Source organism: Anomaloglossus baeobatrachus, chromosome 3 (genome assembly GCF_048569485.1).
Source record: "Anomaloglossus baeobatrachus isolate aAnoBae1 chromosome 3, aAnoBae1.hap1, whole genome shotgun sequence".
Classification (NCBI taxonomy): domain Eukaryota; kingdom Metazoa; phylum Chordata; class Amphibia; order Anura; family Aromobatidae; genus Anomaloglossus; species Anomaloglossus baeobatrachus.
The window spans coordinates 463,898,588-463,918,097 of record NC_134355.1 but is presented as its reverse complement, the minus strand read 5'-3'; the positions used below and the strand labels follow the sequence as shown (position 1 = coordinate 463,918,097).

At 42.3% G+C, this 19,510-nt stretch overlaps 2 protein-coding genes across 23 annotated transcripts in view; both read right to left on the bottom strand.

Moving 5' to 3' along the window:
• MELTF (melanotransferrin) overlaps window positions 1–8,355 on the bottom strand; it is a 127,517-nt gene extending 119,162 nt beyond the window's left edge. The window contains exon 1 of the mRNA XM_075338530.1: window positions 8,244–8,355. Within this exon, the coding sequence (XP_075194645.1) occupies window positions 8,244–8,289 (46 nt within the window). The 5' untranslated portion in view covers window positions 8,290–8,355. The remainder of the gene's footprint in view (window positions 1–8,243) is intronic.
• Window positions 8,356–17,387: 9,032 nt separating this feature from the next.
• Window positions 17,388–19,510, bottom strand: part of DLG1 (discs large MAGUK scaffold protein 1) — a 280,537-nt gene continuing 278,414 nt past the window's right edge. For all 22 annotated transcript variants that reach the window (XM_075340530.1, XM_075340529.1, XM_075340531.1 and 19 more), the window contains one exon: window positions 17,388–19,026. In XM_075340530.1, coding sequence (XP_075196645.1) covers window positions 18,920–19,026 — 107 coding nt within the window. In that variant the 3' untranslated portion in view covers window positions 17,388–18,919. The remainder of the gene's footprint in view (window positions 19,027–19,510) is intronic.

Below are 19,510 nucleotides of genomic sequence, written 5' to 3'. Positions count from 1 at the left end.
GGAGAGCCAATCTGCCAATCATTGATTTCAAATGAAGTTATGGTCAAATCCGGGTCCAGAACCAAATTTTTTCTAGAGTCTGACTGAATCAGCAGGGCCAGAACTTCCACGGGTCCACTACTCTCTAGTAAGGAATCAAAGTGTCTAATATGGTTAGCTAGACCTTTGATATCTATATATATCCAGTCTCAGTGGTACATTTAGTGCATCTTCTGCTTGCCAGGTTGCCATCATGGACAAAGGTTTGAGACTGGTTTTCAAAGTTTTCTGCTTCTGTTTTTATAGTGACAATGTGCATTAACTCTAAATTCTTTTAAAGAGTGATCAGATAAATTCCAAAAACCTGCAAAGTCATTTCTTTGCCATGAAAATTATCTTAAAGGGTCAGCATGACTCAGAGCCTGCAGATATTTTTCTCTGAAATGCTGTGATTGGGGACCATAGCAAGAAATTAGTCTAGTACAGCGCCATCCTCAGCAGGCTTCTCCCAGCACTACATGAAATTATTGACAGGTCTCTTCAATAATACAGACCTGTCAATCGCCTACTGTGTCGCAAGCATTAGCTGGCCATGGTTGGAGTGTTTCAGAGAAACATATGCCTGGCTGTTATCAGGGTCTGATTCATAATGTCCACGGTTTGGGCAGGATTAATCAGGATACAGGTTTAATGACAAAAAAAACCCAAACCACAGTTTCTCAATTGTCTTTTCTGCTATGTATAGTTACCTCCAAGGAAACACATGCAGCCATCATTGCATTGCATGAAAAGGGCTTTACAAGCAAGGACACGGCTGCTTGTAAAGGTCCAGTCACACTAAGCAACTTACCAGCGATCCCAACAACGATAGGGATCGCTGGTAAGTTGCTAGGAGGTTGCTGGTGAGATGTCACACTGCGACGCTCCAGCGATCCCACCAGCAACCTGACCTGGCAGGGATCGCTGGAGCGTCGCTACACGAGTTGCTGGTGAGCTCACCAGCAACCAGCGACCAGCGCCGCGTGGAAGATGCTGCGCTTGGTAACTAAGGTAAATATCGGGTAACCAACCCGATATTTACCTTGGTTACCAGCGCACGGAGCTACATGTGCAGAGAGCAGGGAGCAGCGCACACTGAGCGCTGGATCCCTGCTCTCCTAGTTACAGCACACATCGGGTTAATTAACCCGATGTGTCCTGCAGCTACATGTGCACAGAGCAGGGAGCAGCGCACAATGCTTAGCGCTGGCTCCCTGCTCTCCTAGCTACAGCACACATCGGGTTAATTAACCCGATGTGTCCTGCAGCTACATGTGCACAGAGCAGGAGCCGGCACTGACAGTGAGAGCGGCGGAGGCTGGTAACGAAGGTAAATATCGGGTAACCAAGGGCAGGGCTTCTTGGTTACCCGATGTTTACTGTGGTTACCAGCCTCCGCAGAAGCCGGCTCCTGCTGCCTGCACATTTAGATGTTGCTCTCTCGCTGTCACACACAGCGATGTGTGCTTCACAGCGGGACAGCAACAACTAAAAAATGGCCCAGGACATTCAGCAACAACCAACGACCTCACAGCAGGGGCCAGGTTGTTGCTGGATGTCACACACAGCGACATCACTAGCAACATTGCTGCTACGTCACAAAAGTTGTTCGTTAGCAGCGATGTTGCTAGCGATGTTGCTTAGTGTGACGGGGCCTTAAAGCCCGCTGTTCAATAGATCTTTCAATCAGTCGTCGGGGTCAAGTTGTAAGTGACGCACATCCGGCATCGTTCGTGACGTATTTGCGTGTGACACCTATGTGCGATCAAGATTGAACGCAAATACGGTGATCGCATACACGTCGTTTATTCCTCAAATTGGACGTTTTGTTGTACGAACATAGTCAATTGAAACGTGTGACAACCATCATACGGTTTTGCAAATCCAACTTTTATACGTCAGAAGCTGTGCGGGTGTGTTGTTGAACGTCAAGTTTTTACGGCCATCCCCATACATTTTAATAATCGCACTTGCGTTATGGCTTAATCTCTCTTTAAATGGCATCCTGCAATGCCTTGAAACACTGCCATGATTCATAAACATTATTAAAATCAAGCCATTACCTAGCAAGTTACAAAAACAAGAATGACATTAAAGGGAAAAAAAAAACAACAAAAAAAACAATTTGCAATTTTAACGCACGTGCGATATTTTTATAGTGGGTTGCCAGATTAAACATGCATTGCAAGCCTTTAATAGTCTTGAATGCAACGCACATAGTTCTGGTGTATTTTATAAAACAAAAAAATAACAATTGCGTCAATTGATGGTTGTAATTTAATTTAAAAAAAAAAAAAGTGCACAATGCATACGTCAGAAAACACATGATCTAAAAGATCGCACACAATATTGATCAATTACAAAAAGACTACTAACGCACGTGTGACAGCAAATAAACGACCTACGTGCAATCTCATTAAATCGCATATGCGACCTGGGCGTGTCACATCGCATACGAGATCGCACACCTAATTGTAAGGTGTAAAGCTGGCTATAGATTACCATTAAATCAACCATTTATGAGATCAAGAACTACAAAAGGGAGTTCAATTTCTGTGACTATGGCTTCAGGAAGTGCCCTATGGAGCACTCATCTACAGAATACGTTCAACACAAGTGCAGAGACTGCTCAGGAAAGGTTTCAGTGCATTGGCATGCACAGTCAAGAAAAGACTTTTGAAGGCTATCTAGAGAAAAACATCAATGATACACTGACATTCTGTAATAAACACAGGGATTGGACTGCAGAGGACTGGGGTAAAGTTATTTTCTTTGATGACGCCCCCTTCAGACTGGCACATCTAGAAAAATGATTGCGAAGAAAAGATAATTCTCACAGAATTTAGCATCCTGAGACTATATACATGTGGGCTTGCTTTTCATCTAATGGGAGTGGGTTAATTCACAATTATGCCTAAGAATAATTTCATGAAAAAAGAATGATGTCATTTAAGAGCAACTTCTTCCAATGATCGAGGAGAAATTTGCTAGAATAAAATACTTTTCCAGCATGATGGAGCACAATACAAGGCAAAAGTCTTGATGAACAAAATATTAAAACTTTGGGTCTGTGGCCAGGAAACTCCTTAGATCTCAATCCCAAAGAGAACCTGCAGTCAAGCCTAAAAAAAACCCCTGAAAAACAAAAACAGAAATTGGGATACACTACAAATACTGATTTGACAAAGATGTGTTGCCATCTGTGAGGATTTGGCTTAGAAGCTGATATACAGAAGTGTTGAAACGTAAAGGACAACACTAAATATGGAGTCCTTGCATATGCATGATTTGTCAATAGAAGTGTAAAAACTTATGAAATGCTTATAATTGTACTTCAGTAGTCATAGAAATCTAACTAAAAAGATCTAAAAACGATGAAGCAGCAAATTTATGAAAACTAAAATTTGTCAATCTCAAAACAAGAATTTCTCAATCTCACGACTTTATCAACTCTCATATTAAGGTTGTAATATAATAAATCTCCCACAATGAGTTACATTTACGAATGTGCTTTAGATAAAATGGCTTCATAAATATGGCACTTTTGTAATTTATGCCAGCTCATAGAATGAATGTGTTAAAAGGAACCTGTCACCTGATATGACCCAGATAAGCTGCGGCCACCACCAGCAAGTCCTTGCTGTATTGTAGAATAATGTATACAGTGTGTCCAGCCAGATTCTGTCCACCGCTATTAACTTGAGAACGGCGGCTGCTATAGGCATAGAAGTGGTGTCTAGGTATAGTAAAGTAGCCATGCGCTACGCAATGAAACCACCTATTGCGCCACCTGGTGGAAAACAACGGCGTTAGCATTTTTATCTTGAAAACGGAACGAGATAGAGAAAAAAAGGGAATTAAAAAATTGTAGGGCACCATCAATTCAATACGAATCGACATCTTGCATACAGAAATGCTATGATATGAAACCCATGACCCCCCCCCCCCCCCCCAAAAAAAAACATTGAATGCTGGTCACGCTTATGGTGGTCATTTAACTTTGATGCTCAAAGTGGCCACCGTCAGGTGCAATGCACATCTGGACTCGGGACAGCATACTGTATCTTGCTGCACGTTGTGTCAGGTCAGGTCAGTTGAGTGTGGAGGCCATTCTACGCAGCCACCATAACCAATGACTTATAGGAAGGTCTCCATGAGGTATCGCTTCACGTCCGCAGCCTTGTGAGTTTTACACGTTCTAATCATAGCATTTCTGTAAGCAAGGTGTCGATTCATATTGAATTGATGATGCCTTACAACTTTGTAATTCACTTTTTTTCTCAATCTTGTTCTGTGTTCGAGATAAAAATGCTAACTCCGTTGTTTGCCACCAGGTGGTGCTATAGGTAGTTTCATTGCGTAGGGTATGGCTACTTTACTATACCTAGACACCATTTCTATGCCTATAGCTGCAGCCGTTCTCAAGTTAATGGCGGTGGACAGAATATGGGTGGACACACTGTAAAAGTGCCTAGGACGTTCTGTATAACAAAACAAACAAAAAAAAGCTTTTATTATACTCACCTGCACGGTGGTGGATTTCTATGGGCATTGCTGGTCTCTGTCCAGCGCCTCCTATCTTCTCCCTGCCCTGCTGATGGCAAATCTAAATATTGTGATGCGCATGCTGAAGATTATGCGTTCTTTATGCGATTTTCTGTCAGAAGATGCAGATTTGGTGCAGGAATTTGGTATATACATTTCAGCCCCAAATCTGCTGCATCTCCTAGCAAAAAACCCCCCACACTTTTCTGCCAGGAGATGCAGGTCTCATTGAGTAATTGAGTTACCTGAGGGGAGGTCACTGAGTTCAAGGAGTTCACCTGAGGTAAGTTTACCTGCGGTCACAGGTGGAATACCGTGGGAACGTCCAGCTGTGAGCGCACAAACTCAGTGACATCACCACTCACAGCTGCGGCTCAATCAGTTTCTGCCTGAAGCTGCAGTGGGCGGTCATGTGTGTAATATGTCCACATACTGAGACTTCAGTACGTAGCAGGGCCGGGATCATCATAGGACCTCGTGTGGATTACAGTGGATCTGGGTGTTTGGTGCATTAATAAATTGAAAAGGGTGTTTTTTTGTATTTTTTTTCAAATAAAGGATTTTTTCAGTGTTTGTGTTTATTTCTCTTCAATTACAGGATTAGTAATGGGGGGGGGGGGGGGGGGGGGGGGGAGTCACATAGACCCTACCCATTACTAATCTAAGGCTTAGCGGCAGCTATGAGCCATCATTAATCCTTTATATTAACCCGATTGCAACAACACCAAGGCAATCGGGATGAGCCGGGAAAAGTACCGGGATTGTCGCATCTAAAGGGTGTGACAATTCTGGGCAGATTCTGGGTTCTATTTTTAGGCTGGTGGGGTCCAATAACCATGGGCCTCCTCAGGGTGAGAATACCAACCCCAGCTGTAGACTTTATCTTGGCTTTGTAACAAAATTGGGGGGGACCACAATCTGTTTTTAAAAAAATGTAGTTAAATAATTTAAATTAAAAAAAAAAAGCCTCATAAAATTGCTCTTGTTTTGATACACAGTCAAGATAAGCCAACGGCACAGGGCTGAAGCCATATGCTTTATCTGTGCTGGTTATCACAATATGGGCGGAACCCTACGCCTATTTATTTTTACACCACTATAAGGTCGCAGACTGTGTGTGATTCCAACCAATCAAAACTGCTGTCACACAAGCTGGGGGCGTGGTCTGACTGCAACCAATCACAGATGCTGGGACTGACTATGGGTAGGTGAAGCAGTACCCGGAAGCAGTGTGACGGCCGCGGGGAAGGAAGTTAAGTACCTCAGGGTGAGAATACCAACCCCAGGTGTAGACTTTATCTTGGCTTTGTAACAAAATTGGGGGGGACCACAATCTGTTTTTAAAAAAATGTAGTTAAATAATTTAAATTAAAAAAAAAAAGCCTCATAAAATTGCTCTTGTTTTGATACACAGTCAAGATAAGCCAACGGCACAGGGCTGAAGCCATATGCTTTATCTGTGCTGGTTATCACAATATGGGCGGAACCCTACGCCTATTTATTTTTACACCACTATAAGGTCGCAGACTGTGTGTGAGTCCAACCAATCACAACTGCTGTCACACAAGCTGGAGGCGTGGTCTGACTGCAACCAATCACAGATGCTGGGACTGACTATGGGTAGGTGAAGCAGTACCCGGAAGCAGTGTGACGGCCGCGGGGAAGGAAGTTAAGTATAACGGTCCTGCTTTATTCCTTAATTTCTTCCCTTTTCCTTTATTTATTTTTTTTTTAATTATCCAGGTGGCGAACCTAAACAGTAACACGGACTTCCCTTGGGGTCCCATGCACAGACACTAGGTAAATCGGTACTGACCCTGAACTTTACACTTCAGGTTCGCCATCACTAATTCTGATAATTCAAAATTTGCCATGAAATCTTCTGCTCATTGAGATTTTTGTAGGTACTTCTTTAACCCTTTATCTCTTCATAATATACTTGACATATATTATTTGAAAGCCAGAGTGCTACTCCGGCTCATTAAAGGGAATCTGTCAGGTAATTTTTGCGTATCCTACTAAAAGTATCCTGAAATAGGGCTTGGGCAGCCCTCTCAGGATATAACTTTTATTGATGTATGTTGTCCAGTTGTGTTGCTTTAAACCCCTGAAAATTAGTCACGTGCCAGCTAGTTAAGTGTATGTAAATACAAAATGAATATTCACCCCTTTCCCTGGCCATAATCCTGCCACCCCCCTCTGTGCCAGCATCAGTGATTGGGTGAGCAGCAGACACACTGATTCACTCAGACCAAGCATCCTGCTATCTACCACTATCAGCGCCCATAGTTCTCGTCATTGTCTGCCTCGATACCTCTGTTTTGGTTTGACAAAGATTAGAATAGACCAAAACGTTCCGTTTGGCACTTGAGCCACAAATTAAAGATCCTCTTTTCACCGCCATTTGAGTGCTGGATTCTTCTTATAAACTGATAGGGAGTGGGATCCTATCCCGCCACCAGCATATATTTTGGAGTGCCGTATTCCTCTTTTGTATACTAATACTAGAGATACAATCAGTCCTGTGAAAATATATCTAGTAAGCAGTGCCAAATTCATCATTTTATGCAGGCCATGAACCTAGTTTACATTCTTAATAAATTTGTTGAAGTCTTTCTTAGAATGGATATTTTACCTATTCTGATATCTTTACAAAATTACTACACCTGCTGCAATAGCACCAATACATCTGTGTTCCAGGATAAAAAGGAGTCTATTTTGCTTAATTCTAATGAATCAAGAAAAATTTGTATGAAATCAAACATTATACAGGACTTACAACTACTAGATATGACTGTGCTGAAGTCATAAATTCATTGCTAGAGTAATACTCAAAGAAAACTATTAATTGCTAAACATTTGAAATCTTGTCGTATACTAGTGTATATTGCTGGATAGTGTAAGGTATTGTATAGTGCAGAACATTTGAGACATTTTTCACAGCAGCAGAAAAGCAAATTTTAGCAGCAACTTTGACATATGTTTGAATTTGTATACACCTAATTTATGACTTTTTTTAAATTCATCTCTAGGAATATTTAGAATCCCCTGCTAATCACTAGTCCCCACACTTCATGAACAATTACTAACACTAATATATCTGTAAATATGTATAAAATCCTTCCTAACATCTATGAATCTTTACAATGCAAATAGATCATTAACTTTTACAGGTAAGAAGAGTCTGTAGTCAGGAACATGCATTACCCTGTGCTCAATAATATTCATGTAACACAAAAATTATAACAGTGTGCCATTCGTTTGAGGAAATTTTCTCATGAGCATTTTAAACATGTACACTGTAGGTCAGTTTTTGCTTGAAAAATTGCTATTATGTATATGAGATCTCCTGTTTGGCAATATAGGCTTTGAGCGGAGCCTATTACAATCAGACAAAAAGAAAAAAAAAAAATACCTGCGCTACCAGCGTTGCTCTTTATTACAGTAAAATAATAGACCCCATTAGAGTCTATCTGGTTTGCAGCAATCCATTGGTATCTAACACATAGGTTTATTTGCGGATTTTTTTTTGTATTTCTGTTCCTATACTAGATAGGAACCCAACCTTATGCTATAAATTTTTTGTTCAAAATTTGAGCAAAGATACACAGCTAATCCATCTCAAGGGCATGCCGCCTAGCAGAAGAACCTGAAGGTGATGTTAGTATAAGAACACTCACTTGTCTGGGAGAAGCAAAAAATGAAAAACAAACTTTTCCAGATCATTTCTCCTAGAGCTCCAGCCGACAACCACTCCAAGTTGCTTTCAAGAAAGACTGCTCTATTGCTGACATCTCCTCTTATGAAAAGGTGTTTGGTGATCATGACTGCTCCCTGCTGGCTACGTTCCACATCCAGGAGTGATTGACTAAAGGGCAAAGAGGCTGGCAAATGGAAAACACCAAGGAAAAATGTCTGAAGTCATCACAGTCTTCCACACGTAGATCAGCCATTTCATAACTCGCTCAATAAACTGTTAGTAATAATTGACAGTGCATATGCAAGACAAACTTTCATATATCATCTAATTTGTCAACCAATTACACATACAACAAACAGTATTTATATATTTTAATATGTCATTTAAAAAGATAAAGAGTTGAAATCAATAAAATTAGACCATTGAAAATTAAATTTAGTAGTAATATTTACAACCTTTCTGCTGTTTGTAATAAACCAAACAAGATCAATTTATACAACTAAACAGCTAGTGTTACAAGTAGTGTCACCAAATTCAACACAAAATGCCATTTAAGAACTACTGCAGTATCAGAATATCGCAAGGGTCTTTAGCACAGCACCGTTTGGCTGTTATAACAATGCAAATATGATGCAAAGCAAAACTAACTGGCAGTGTTAATGAGGAATCTTAGCACATTTTTTATGGCTAAGGACCTTCAATTCATCATTTTTGGAGTGGTCTGGTGTTTGGTGCAAAAGATTAAGAGAACGTTACCGTGCACAATCAAGGAAAGTGTTACAAAAAGATAGTGGTATTAAGGCTATGTGCCCACGCTGCGGAAAATGCGCGGATTTTGCCGCGGATTTCTCGCGGAAAAGCCGCGGATTTTCCGAAAATCTGCAGCACAGCTACTCCCCAGCCATTTCTATGGCATTTGGGAAATGCTGTGCCCACGCTGCGGATTTTTCCCCAGCGTAAATCGTGCGGAAAAATCTGCAGCATGTCAATTATTGTAGCGGATTTCTCCGCAGGGTCCCATATACTTACCTGCCTTGATAGAGACCCGAGTCACTTCTCCGTCCGGTGTACAGCAGCGCGGTGGATCCAGCCAGGTACAGGAAGGAAGAGGTGGGCGGAGCCTGCACAAGCTCCGGTCATGTGACAGCCGGAGCTAGTTCAGGCCCGCCCACCTCCAGCACAGTGAAACCAGACGCTGCCTGACAGTGACCCGGCCGCCGGAAAGCAAGGTGCTGCATGATGGAGGCAAGTATAAACTTCCCCGATCACGGCAGCACTTGTTCTGCATTGAGGATGCAGTGCCGAAGCCATGGCACTGTATCCTCAATGCAGAATGCCCGCAGCATATCCGCACGACATTCCGCAGCATGGAAACAGACAAAAGTTGTGGTGCTGTTTCCTGGGAGCACCTGCGGAATGTCGTGCGGATATATCCGCAGGACACTTTCCCCGTGGGCACATAGCCTAAGAGTTCTTAGCGGTATAGTTAGGAACCTAAGACTTGATTCATCAGGGGTTTTTTTTCCCCCAGAATTCTGGCATAAAATTGTTTGAAAATTTATTTTTTACATAAACCGCATTTAAACAAAAAATAAAATAAAGTTGTGATATTTGGCATTTTTAGGTCAATCCTAAAATGTTTGCATTTAAAATTATTTTTAGGTGTGAGGACATACACAGCCAGAAAATGTATAATTGACGATAGAAATATACTTCAGTGTGTGACTTGAGTAATTTGTTACAGTGGCGCACCACAGCTAAAAGATGCACCAAGTTAATTAATTTTACTCCAGTGGACTATTTATCAAGATTGGGGTGCAAAATGCCAGTATTGATTAATCAGGGTCAAAGTTTTCAAATTCAGCTCAGGCACTGTGGTTTCAGTTTGCATAGAAAGTGCAAACTAAACATTGAAAGTCTCCATGCCCAAACACTGCTACTGGACAAAGCAAAAAAAAAGCCAACTCAGCTCCACTATGCTCAAAACCATATAAAGTGTCACCCTCCGCAGGCAACTAAGTATCAGGCCATGTGCACACTTTGCGTCGAGGTAGTTGCAGTTCTAACTGCATCCTCTGGCAGAAACTGTCTGTCAAATTTGGCACACTTCTCTCTGCCCTCCAGCAGGTAGAGAGAACTGAGCATGCACAAGAGCTCAATGGATGACACTGTGTGAATGATGTAGGACGCATCATCCACACAAAGCAGGGAAAGAGGACGGTGATTGCAAGCAGAGAGGAGGTGCCGGATCAAGACCAGCAATATCCATCGGACCAGCCCGCCACACAGGTGAGCATAATAAAATGTGTTTTTTAGGTTATACAGATCGGCTTGGGGACTTACATACAGTATATTAGAATGCTGTATACAGAAGCTTTCGACAGGTTCCGTTTAAGTCATAGAATTGTTATATTAATATTAATTCTAACTAAAATGTGAATACTAATATTGAGCAAGATGAAATTCAACCTATTGGTTCGGCCCTCCACACCAATCACCAGTCACGGTCTTTCATGTGGTCCCCTTGGGAAAAAAAAATTGCCCACACGCGGTCTATATGTTATCACTATAATGCATAATTAAGTCAGCCACTATGACTATTAGGAGAGAACAAAGATAAAGCAAGTGTGGCCAGACAATGTTCTAAAGAAAATTTAAAAAGATGACAATTGGTCAACAGTACCACTTCTGAGGCCATTTGTATGGTTTAATTGCAAGGGAAAAAAATATTAAAAGAATTTCTATTAAATTATGACATATTTCTGGGGGGCGGAGCTTGCTGATGGCCGAGAGTGAGACGCGATGACCACGGACTCTCTCCTAAACCCACTCCAAAAGCCGACTTACAGCACCTGTTGCCCTGCCTAATACATATGGGCAAGCCCAAGAAAGTCCCCGGACCCGGTACCGCTGCAAAGGGAATCCAGCATCCCATGGAACACTTCCTGAACCCGGATTCTCCCCTGCCGCCCAGACAAGCTTGTGGCAAGATGGCGCCGACGGAAGAAGCAGGCCGCACCTCACAGGGAGAGACACAGTCAGCAGCAGCAGCCGCAGGCGCCCGCACTAAAACCCGGGGAGGCGATTCTAGAGGTACTGGTGAGCTGACAATGGCTGAGATAAGCAAACATTTGCAAACACTGCCCACCACAGTTGACCTGGAGGGGTATATATCGAGGCTAGAACGCTCTTACAAAAAAGAGCTCCTAAGGCTATATGCGCACGTGTGCGTAATTCATGCAGTTACGCTGCGCTTTGTAGCGCAGCGTAACTGCATGCGTTCTGCGTCCCCTGCACAGTCTATGGAGATTGTGCAAGGGCCGTGTGCACGTGGCGTCTTAGAGCGCAGCGCTTCGGCTGCTGCCCGAAGCGCTGTGTTCAAGAAGCGACATGTCACTTCTTCCGTGCGCTTTGCCGGCAGCTCCTGCTCTGTCTATGGCAGGAGCTGCAGGCAGAGCGCATGGATCGGCTTTTTTTTTTTTTTTCTACGGACATTTTCTGCAGCAATTTGAAGCGCACGTGTTCTCTTCAGATCGCTGCAGAAATTTCTGCAGGGCTAGTACGCAACGTGCGCACATAGCCATACCCTGAAACAGGAATTCACCACTAGAATAAAAGAGGCTAAAACCTCACAGGCTAATATACAGCAAGAGCTGCAGGCACACAGAGAGGTCATTTTAAGCAACTCAGCCAGGCTGGAAGAGATGGCTGCATGGATGGAAGATATTGAAAACCGCAATAGTCGAAACAATATTCATATACGCGGCCTCTCTGAAAAAGTATCCCTCCAGGACTTAGACCAAGCAGCCCAAAAGTTGTTCTCCCAGATCCTGCAAAATCCAAAGCACACCAAGATTGGACTGGACAGAATTCATAGAGCTTTGGGGCCTCGTCCTACCTCTGATTCCCGTCCTAGAGATGTAATCTGAAGAGTACATTTCTATAAGGAAAAGGAAAGGATCATGGCAGCAGCAGCCCCTTCCAGTTCATGGACTCCCAGGTCATACTGCTACCAGATTTGGCCAGGCATACCTTGCAGCTGAGGAGGGCCCTCAAACCTCTCCTCTCGTGTCTCAAAGAAAATGACATTCCTTATCGCTGGGGATACCCCTTCTCCCTCATAGCCAGCAAGGACGGGAAGACATCATCATTCCGGAGCCTGGGAGATTTGGCCTCTTAAGCACCTTTGACCTCCATATGGTCACCCTCCCTGATTGGCCTAGGGCCCCTCAACTACCAGTGGGGCCCCAGGTTGGCTCACAGTTAGCCGTTCCAGATCTGGTGGAAGTCCTCGGGTCCAGTCGGCAGTCCCATGAACTGACAGATTCCTCTTTGTGAGATGACCAGATTTCTAAAATCCATTCTATTGGGACCTATACCTCATCAGTAACAGAGAAACAGATCCTAAGAGAACCAAAGCTCTATGTTTTATGCTTATTTTCATTATCAACATAGACCCTCCTGATAGTGTTTTTATAGCCAGTTAAAGTCATTTTTCATATATAACTGGAGAACAGACGATTCCTAGAATGCTTAGTTAAGCAGTTATATGGTTAATAGATTCTGTTCTAACCACAGCCAATTTTACAGTATATGCTTGCCTAAACCTATTTAGTGAAATTTACATAGCAGCACATGGCGACAGGCATCATTTTATCAATATTACTATTGCTATTGCGTATCATTAATGTCATGATTATTTGAAAGTACCTTTTTTTCCCCACAGTGAGTTCGGTGTGGAGCGGGGGGAGTGGGGGAGACCCCAAAACAAAAATCAGTTTCTCCACCTCCTCTCCGGCGAATTAGGTGGCTTGTTCTGCCAATCCTTTGCACATATAACAAGCAGGGCCTTTAGCCCCTGCTGGTGTTTTTCTGACCCCCTTCTGCTTCCTGTTCTCTTTCTCCTCCTCACTCTTTTCCCCTCTCTCCTTCTGCATGGGATAGTTAGTCTTATCATACTATAACTCAGTCCGACACAAATATCCTAATGGTTGATGTAAAGTTCTGTTCCCTGAATACGAGAGGACTGAAAGTCCCTGAAAAAAAGGAGACATAATATATATGTGCCATAAACAAAGTGTCTGTCTTGCTCCTACAGGAAACTTACTTTCGCACTAATTCCATACCAAAACTGACAGGTTATTTTCCCACATGGTTCCACAGGACAAACCCTTTGTCCAAGTCAAAAGGGGTCTCAATTGCCTTCCACAGGTCTTTTAAGTCTGACACTTAATTCTCTCATTGACCTGTTAGGGTGGTTTATCTTTCTGCAGGTGTCCTGGGCGTCACACACCATGGTGATCGCGAACATCTATAGCGCAAACCAGTGACAGGGAAGATTTTATTCAAAGTGCCTACGTCAGCTCGAGGAATTTGCTGGCTCCTCTCCTGTGGTCCTGGGCGGGGACTTCAACCTACCTCTCGATCCATCCATAGATGTCTTCTCAGGTAGGACAACTTACCCCCTCTCTCACATACGGAGGACCAGGAGACTTATGCAGGACATGAGATTGGTGGACTTCTGGAGGGTTTTGAACCCTGTGTCAAGAGATAACACATTCTTCTCTCCAGTGCACACATTATATAGCAGGATAGACTTCTTTCTGGTATCACATTCTCTACTAGACATGCGAGTGAAGACGGAGATCGGGTCTGTGCTGTGGTCAGACCATGCCCCTGTATACTTTTCACTGCAGCTTAGCTCCTGCAGGGGTCGGGTTATACCTGGCGCTTAAACGAGCAGTTACTCCAAGATCCCGTATGCCTGGCAGACATTAAATGCACTATAAGAGAGATTTTATGTCAGACCACGAGGGAGATACCAGGGTCCCACCACTCAAATGGGAAGCCCTGAAGTGCACTCAGAGGGGTACTTATTTCCCATGGAACTCGCTTAAAAAAAGGAAAGAGCAGAGGCGCTCAAAAAAAACTTATCACAAATATCTTCCCTAGAAAATCAACATAAGCAAAACTTATCCCACATGTTTTTGTACAACTCTCTAACACGCAGCATAAATTACTAGCCATACTAGACCAAAAATCACGAAGCTTACAAGAGCGAACAAGGAGTTCGTTCTATCATCTGGGAGACAAAAGCGGAAAATTACTATCATGAGCATTGCACCCCCGAAACTTTAACACTTATATTCCCAGTATATCAGACCCAGCTGGGACAAGAGTTTATAAGGACCGTGATATCACAGACAGCTTTAGGAGTTATTATGAGTCTCTTTATAACCTTAAGGGCCACTTTGATGACTTGACCCCTCCACAGCTTCAGAATAAAATAAACAAATACCTGGCCTGCCATGGACTTCCCTGTGGTCTCAGACAATATCTTGTCGGAGATGGAAGAGAACTTTATGCTGGAGGAGGTGGTCAGGGTGATCAGAGAGGCCAAGCCGGGCAAAAGCCCGGGACCTGATGGCTTTGGAGTAGGCTTCTATAAACTTTTGGAGGAAGAATTAAGTCCTATCTTCCATTCAGTATCTAATTCCATTTCTGCCGGCTGCCCTCTGCCTCCCCAAGCATTGATGGCACATATTATTGTCACTTTAAAACCTGGGAAGGACCTAATTGCAGTAGCTACAGGCCAATCTCACTCATCAACTCAGAGATCAAACTTTATGCCAAACTAATCTCTAATCCATTAAAAGAATCTCCTCCCACCAGTAATAAATCCGGATCAGGTGGGATTTGTTCCGGGGAGGGAGGCCAGGGACGTTATCAGAACTGTCTCTCTGGAAGACTGGGCGCGGAGGGACCTATGTGCATCCTGTCAATTGATGCTGAAAAAGCCTTCAACAGGATGCACTGGGATTACATGTTCCAGGTCCTCTGTAGGTTGGGCCTCGGGGAGTCAAGGCTAAAACTAATATCCGCCCTCTATACTCATCCATTAGCACAGGTGAAGGTGAACGGCTCCCTGTCCTCACCCTTCCGGATCCGAAATGGCACCAGACAGGGGTGCCCTCTGTCACCCCTTTTTTACATACTATGAAACCTCTAGCCACAGCCCTGAGAAATAACCCTTCTAGAAGATGAGTTTGTTGGAGGAGAGGAACATAAAATGGCATTATTTGCCTATGACCTTGTGTATATTACATCCCCAATAGTCACCAACCCAAACCTGGTAGCCGAACTTAAGAGATTCGGACATTTAAGTAACTTCAAAATTAACTCAACTAAATCCGAAATTCTGAATATTTCAATACCCATGCTGGAGGTTAACCAGCTTAGCTCATCACTACCCTTTAAGTGGCAGAGGTATCACTTCACCTATTTGGGAGTCAAGATTCCTTCTGACACCGCCAATCTGTATAACTTAAATCCCGTTAGAGTGATGTCAGCCCTAGAGAGGCATTTGGAGACATGGAAGAGTCTTTTATCCTGGTTTGGCAAGATCAATGCTATCAAAATGGATCTCCTTTCCATACTCTTGTATGTCTTCCAGATCATCCCGTTTTGGCCGCCGGCCTCATACTTCTCACGTCGAAAGACCATGATCAGCAGATTTGGCAAATGTCCCCGCATTTCGTACATTACACTCACTAGAACTAGAGACAGGCGGAACAAGCATCCCGGATCTACGCCTATATAGCCACGCCTCCTTGGGAACCTGCGTCTTGGACCTATTCCACGGGAGGGGCCGCAAGAGATGGGTAGACATAGAACACGTTAGATTGGAGTTGGACCCGGTGGCACGGCTCTGGTCCCCTCCTCTGGTGGAGACGAGCTGGAGCGCCCCCTCAGTATTTTTAGTAAATCTGATTAAGTTTGTGAGACAAGGATCAGTAAAATTACAATTCTCTTCTGTCCCAGGACCTCTGACTCCCCTATATGATAACCCAGCGTTTCCACTTGGCATTCATAGATCTACTCTACTTCACAGAAGGAAAATGGAGCGTCCGATGGTAAAGGACTATGTAAGACAACACTCGGGTCCTCTCATTGTCAACTTTGGTCCCTGATCATCCCTCTCGGAGAGGTATGTGGCTCTTGTATGAGCAAATTAGAAGTTTCATTGGATCTCTTTCCCCTCGGAGTGCACTATTTAGATCGTTCACCCCATTCGAGTCCCTGTGCCTGGCAGATGAACCTCCAGAGCACACAATTTTATTACTATACGGAATATTCCTAAAAGCTTATATAATCAATGGTCCCCAGGTCCCCTTTTTCTCTAAGTGGGAGACGTACCTTGACAGGGAGTTATCCGGGGAGGAGCGAGGAAAAATACTGCTCTTCTCATACAAATCCTCCATATGTGCCTTGACCCAGGAGAGAAGCTATAAGATTCTCTCGAGATTGTAAATTTGTCCAGCCTCTATTAATGACATCTTCCCAGAGGTCCCAGACACTTGTTGGAGATGTGAGAACTTTTGCGGCACCTATCGCCACATTTGGTGGTCCTGTCCTCTGATCAGGGATTTCTGGGAGGCGGTCTTTGACCTTGCTAAAAAGCTCTCACCATTTAGTTAGCACTTCTATCATTATGTAAACTTTCAATCTCTAAATATAAGAAAAATATGCTGAGACATATTTTATCAGCAGCCAGATGGTTGATTCCAAGATTCTGGAAACAGAAGTGCCTACCTACCAGAGCAGAACTTTTAGCTGAACTCAACGACATTTGCAGAATGGAAGACTTGTTGGCGCAGACTATGGGGGGGTATGGAGGGGTTCATGGGGGTATGGTCAGCCTGGATCTTATTGCGAGATTCTCCTGACCTGTTGTCGTGGTTGGAGGGAACTAACTTCAGCGCCGTAGTTGGAAATTAATTCTTCCCGGAGATGGCCAACCACCCACGCAGTCCCCACGCCGCCCCTTACCCCTTTCTTTTTCCCTATTCTGTCTTCATTTCACTATTTTTCTAATCCATTGATAAACTTTATAATTTCTCCTCAATAAGTCTCTTACCTAGCCCTATCATCTTCTCTTTAAAATTCTCGTTTCATTTCCCATTTCAATTCTTCAGACTCTTGGAATTTCATTCCAAAATGTGTTGAGAGATCTCGTATCTCAGTTTTAACTGAATATTCCAATGCTCCATGTATTATTGTTACTTATACTATTATGAGACTAATAAAACTTGATTTAACCAAATTATGACACATTTCACACATGTAACATTGTTCAATAAAATTTTATTAGCTGTTCTCCTCTTTCTGACAAATGGAATGAATAATGCTGCCTGTTCATTACCAACTAGATTCATTTAGTAAGTATATGAGGCTCTCAGAAGCATATACATTTTTGTAAAAACAAATCCAGAAAACTAGCAATGGATAATAAGTACCAAACAATGTACTTGTTCAAGACCATAACTTTCATTGAAATTCCCACCTATTAAAAGAAGAATCCGGCGTGAATCTAAACACAGATTGTCATGAACATGGTACATGCAGCTGATAGTGTAAATGTACATAAAAACTCAGGACCATTAGAGGTGAAATTCCACACAAGGTAAACACATGCACATTACATAAAAATAACACACCAGGGACTCTTCAGAAGAGAGGAGAACACGCCTAGGTTTAATAAAGCAGCTAACCTTCCTTAACCCAGCAATTAACACAGCCACCAAAGTCTTGTTCATAATTCGTGTGAAAAGAAGATATGATATACCTCATACTCCTTCTCAAAAAAATAAAGTAAAATTGGAGGTGAGAAGAGAAAAATATATATATTTTATATTCATATATGCATGTGTGCAAGAAAAGTACTTCCATAGTTAGAGTTTAAAGAAAGTTTAATATTTTATTATAACAAAATAGGCAGTTATTGTGGGTAAAATATTAAAAATCTGTCCTCTAAGAATAAACATACAGCATTAAGTCTATGAATCCAATTCTCCAAGTGAGATGAAAAGATTATGTGTTCTCGTGTAGTGTTTATATACAAGACCAGACCTTCAAGAGGCTATGTTAATTACCTGAAGTTTTACTCTCGTTTCATAAAGGTGATCTTTAAAAACACAAAAAAACAAAAAACATTCAGTCTGTTAAATCATGTTACATGTACAAGATTAACCGAGTTAAACGTAAAATTCCTAGCAAGAAATGCTGGGATTAAAAAAATAGAATTTTATTACAACGTACGGTTTAGGTTATTCCTTCCATTGCAAAACTGTGTATAGTAATGCTGCAGCAATATATCTCAAAATCAAAAACCTCCGCCTATGTAGAGAACCATATCAAGTCAAAACAGTATAGAGAGAATGAAATGCATAGGCCAAACCATGCTATTAAAAGCGAAATTGTGCAAAGATGCTCACAATATAGTTAAGACCACTTATTTCATTAATTTTATTTTTCTTTATCTGAAAATTGTCTATAAAGCTTTTTTCGTAAAATGCATTTGTCATTTTCCCTTAAACATTAAGGAAATTTGCCACTTATTTTTTTTTTATTTTTTAACCTTTAATAACTGGTCCGGCCGTTCCACCTTAAATAAAACAAAACAAAAAAAAAAAAAAAACAACAAATTTGGGACATAATTAAAAGGAGTTAAAATATGACAATGTAAAAGGTGGAAGGAACGGCAGCAAATAAGTGGCGCGAACAGTGCCAAAAGAAATAGAGCCTGTTCGTATGGGATAAGGTATTGTGTATATGTACGGGCAGTGATGGGGACTTTGATGGAGTTCATTTCATGTCTCATAATTTCTCTTTTGCAGGTACCCAGATAAAAGTGCTGGACTGTTCTTCTATGATCTGTTTTACTTGATTGTAAATTTCCTCTAGCGTGTCTCCTTGAACAATCGCTAAAAGAAAAAAAATAAAAGTAAATAAACAAAGGGATTTGTCAGAGGGAATCTGAGGGCAGCAAAAAATGGTGACTGAGATCCAGAATCTAGGGATGTGTTACTCACTGGGCTTCATGATGCAGCTATGCTAGTCCTCTCATTGATGGGTTGTATCTAACCTGCGCTTGCACCACGAATTTATATACAGATTTCTATCTATTCTTCATTGTGAGAAAGTTGTTAATAAATGGTAAGGGAAACCGTAAATCTAAAAAGGACTACACAGCAGGAGCATCTCCTTGAGAGTACTAGCAGAGCTGCAGCAGATAAGGGTTTCATTAAAACTTCAGCAAGAAGCCCAGTTGGTGACACTGCAGGAATTGTGGTCTCTGCCCCTATATTATGCTGCTCTCAGATGGCATAGCATAGAACTCATGACAGATTCCGTTTAAAACAGGAAAGAACATTTTATTGATCAACCATTAAAAAGTCCACTACCAGA